Source organism: Ruditapes philippinarum, unplaced genomic scaffold (assembly GCF_026571515.1).
Source record: "Ruditapes philippinarum isolate M1 unplaced genomic scaffold, ASM2657151v2 ctg11098_1_1_1_1, whole genome shotgun sequence".
NCBI classification, from domain to species: domain Eukaryota; kingdom Metazoa; phylum Mollusca; class Bivalvia; order Venerida; family Veneridae; genus Ruditapes; species Ruditapes philippinarum.
The window spans coordinates 20,480-24,136 of record NW_026855059.1 but is presented as its reverse complement, the minus strand read 5'-3'; the positions used below and the strand labels follow the sequence as shown (position 1 = coordinate 24,136).

The 3,657-nt window shown below is 31.0% G+C and overlaps 1 protein-coding gene across 1 annotated transcript; it reads left to right on the top strand.

Annotated features, from left to right (window-relative positions):
- The first annotated feature begins 1,770 nt into the window (after positions 1–1,770).
- LOC132741984 (muscarinic acetylcholine receptor M4-like) lies at positions 1,771–3,657 on the top strand. The gene is made up of 3 exons (XM_060730258.1): positions 1,771–2,092; positions 2,428–2,557; positions 2,950–3,657. The coding sequence occupies exons 1-3, from the start codon at positions 1,771–1,773 to the stop codon at positions 3,635–3,637; spliced, it is 1,140 nt and encodes a 379-aa protein (XP_060586241.1). The 3' UTR covers positions 3,638–3,657.

Sequence of the window (3,657 nt, the reverse complement as noted above, 5' to 3'; positions counted from 1 at the left end):
CATATTTGCCCTTGATGCAGATAATCATAGGCTAATATAAAATGTTATATGAAAGAGAGGCATGTTATTTTAAGGCATATCAATATTGGTTCTGTCTGTTAGTTTCAATGTGATACATGTAAAATGTTTTGTTCTATTCAAATAAAAACATAAAAAGCATCATATCATACCGTCGAAAAGCACGGTCTGTTAGCACAGCAAATCGAATTTTTCAGCACGAGCAGAAAGCGCAGCAAGTCTAGCACTTCAATGCGTCCAGGATGCAGCTAACTTTAATGATAATTATAAATGTCACTTTTAACAATTTACTAGAGTGATGATTATTTATTATTATAGTCAACAAGTATTGCTTTTTAAAATTGCATGTCTTTGCAAATTATTAATTTCTACCACGGCAACAAAAACTCATAAAAAGTTATTGTCTGAAAACAAAAACAAGAATTATAACATGTAAATGGCATTTTATATTTGTATGTGACATAAAAATTTCTGAAAGCCTTGTCAACGAGAACAAAAATGCAGTGATTTCTCTATAAAAGGAAATAATAGAATTCCAATTTAACAATTATTTTATACGCTGAATATTGATGTAAATTAGTATTCAAAAGCTTTGTTCATTGGAGATAAATTCAAAACCGCTGTTTCTTCTCTGCTATTAAATTGATTCAAAGGCGTCGATCAGTGATTATAAGCTTTGATTAAATCATTAAAATTTTCTTCAAAAAAGTTGTTCTTTGCTGTTTATCATTGTTCAGATTCGTTGTTCGTTGGTCACTTATAGGTTGTAGGTCACGAAATTGTCATAAAAAGCAAATATATATTTATAACAGATAAAATATTTTATATCATATAGATTTCTTTAAAACTGGAGTTTAAGTCTAAACAATTTATTTTAGGTTTTTTATCCTTTCTTCATGTAATTTTTAAAATGATGATATTGACAAACAATTTATAGTTACATGTTCAACAAAATAAACTTCATAGAAACAATGTTCTGATGAAACATATTGAAACAGTTTTGTTTTGTGCATTCGAATTACAGTTATTTTCTCTGTATTGTCAAGGTGTGCATATAATTTCTATGTACAAGTGTTAACTCGTAAAAATAGACGATGGCCATTTGTAAACGGTGATTTTACAAGCTAACGTTTTGTCTTAATATTATCATTTCTCTAATTGTATTTTTCAACATATATTTTTTGCGCATTCTGTTTGCTTATAAAATTGAAATATCTATTCTACAAAGCTACTTAAGTCCAATAAATCATGTTTTAACAGCCTAAGAACAATTCAATGATGAGATAATAATGATAACAGCCTCGGTTACAATTTTGATTCCATAATGTTTCATTTTATCTGTTGTTTCTTTTTCTTTCTTTGCTTATATCCGAATTGAAACGAAATTGATACCATCAATTATACGCGCGGCGAGGTTGTTTTTAACGTTTCGTTCTTCATTCGAAATTCGGTCGACTAATAAGCAAACCGGAGCAAAGCAATTGAAAAAGGACATTATTGGCAACAGGACATTACTCCGCGAGGGAAAAAAATCCAATGATTCTTAATGATGCGGCTTTTTACAACATGGAACAAGTAAATGTAAAATGTTCTAATGTTCTGCATTACTTTAAATTGATATTGATTTTTAGGAAATTATTGTTCTAAAAGTTACAAAAATCGAGAGAGCTGCCACTTTGCCTTGAAGCCGGAATGATATAAAACGCATTTTTAAAGTTTTATTGGAGATGATTCTGAAAATTTAAAACGACGATGGATGACGAATTCCAAAACTGTTCTAATACATCCAATAGATTTATTTCAACTAAAGTAGTTATAACTTGGAATAAGATATTCGTGGCTGTTATTTTATACGCAATTACATTTGCAACTATATTCGGAAACGTGCTTGTGTTGATAGCTGTAAAAATGAATAAAAAGTTGCAGACGACTTTTAATTATTATATAGTAAATTTGGCGATTACTGACGTAGCTGTTGCCGTGACTGCGATGAGTTTTATGGCTACACATACTGTCCTAGGATATTGGCCTTTTGGAGAAGCTCTTTGCGCCGTTTGGATATTTTTCGATTATGGTATATTTATACTTTTTACACTGAAACTAAATCAAATGTGTTTGTGTTTGAGAAGAAAGCGTTAACAAACTTTCCTTTAGGTCTTATATCAGCAAATATAAGTTTTTTAAGTATCATCAAATACGTTTAAAGATAAGATATGTAGCATTGAAAATTTGCATATTATGACGAAATCAATGTGAATTTACAATAATTATCATCTGTTTTCTTTAGTCCTTTTCGTTAATATATTTTTAAAGCACAGATTTTGGTCCGTAATACATGGCTGATATATCAAACTGGTAACAACATCTTATGTGTTCAGTTATGATGTTTGTATTGGTGTTCACTTTCAGGTATGACATTTGTGTCGGTGTTCACTTTAAACCTGATATCAGTGGACAGGTTTTGGTGTATGAAATGGAGTGTACACTACAGACAACATCATACAAAACGGAAAGGCATCATCTCAATTGTATTTGTCTGGTAGGACATTATTTACTTATTGAATTGTTTGGAAACACAAATTCTTCAACAGTGTTTTGTTTTACGATTTTATTAGGTTTTTCAAAACCAACCGATATTTCATGTTTTTACATTTTGATATCATGTTTTTATACGTAGAGAAAAAAAAGAAAATTATAATCATACCAAAAACAGTAACTTTCAAACAATGTTTATAGACAATTTTGTTGCACGTTAGGGATATACGTTTTTCAAAGCTACAAGTATAGGAGTGAAATCTGAATAATCTAATCAGCAAATAAATGTGATGACAAGTACTGTGATTATAAGGCCATAACCTTTCGATTCTTTCAGGTTATTGTGTTTGTCATTTTATAATTTGTTTTGAATAAAAATATTTTGTTTTCTCTTAGGGTGTTTATGCTGATCCTGTGGGTTCCACCATGGCTAATGGATAGACTTAGACATAGCAAACCGGGAGAATGTTTTTGGGATCCATCATTAAACAAAGAGTTTGTCTTTATCTTGGCATTACTGGGGCATCATGTTCCTTTTTGCATTATGATTGTGAGTTATATTTACGTGTTTTCTTTCATGCGTAAAAGGTCAGAATGTAAAAACGCCAATCGTTGTCATACAAAATCAACTGTAATTATCGAAAGACCAGAAAAATGTGAAAATGCCTCGAAAAAATGTTCTTCAGCGACACCACCGGATGATTCAAAAGGAAGTCTAGAACAGCAAGTTTTACCGCCTCTAATACCTTGTGCAAATGGTGCAAATAATCTTGCTACTGTTCATATTCTTCAAAAGACTAATACGCTGGGAAAAGACGTTCAGGAGGCTCGTCGTAAAAGTAGGTTTACTCGTGACAAAAGGTTATTTGTAATAATGACCTATATCATATTAGGATATAGTATTTTATGGCTGCCTTTTCATATTGTGTTTGACGTAAGCATTGCTTATCCCGGTTGGGTGTCGAAGGGCGTATTAAACATATTATTCTGGATGACGTATTTTAATTCAACGATAAATCCGATATTGTATAACTTTAGCTGCATCGAGTTTAGAAAGACGTTTCGAAAGATTTTGATTACGTAAGTGAGTTTTGATAATTTTTA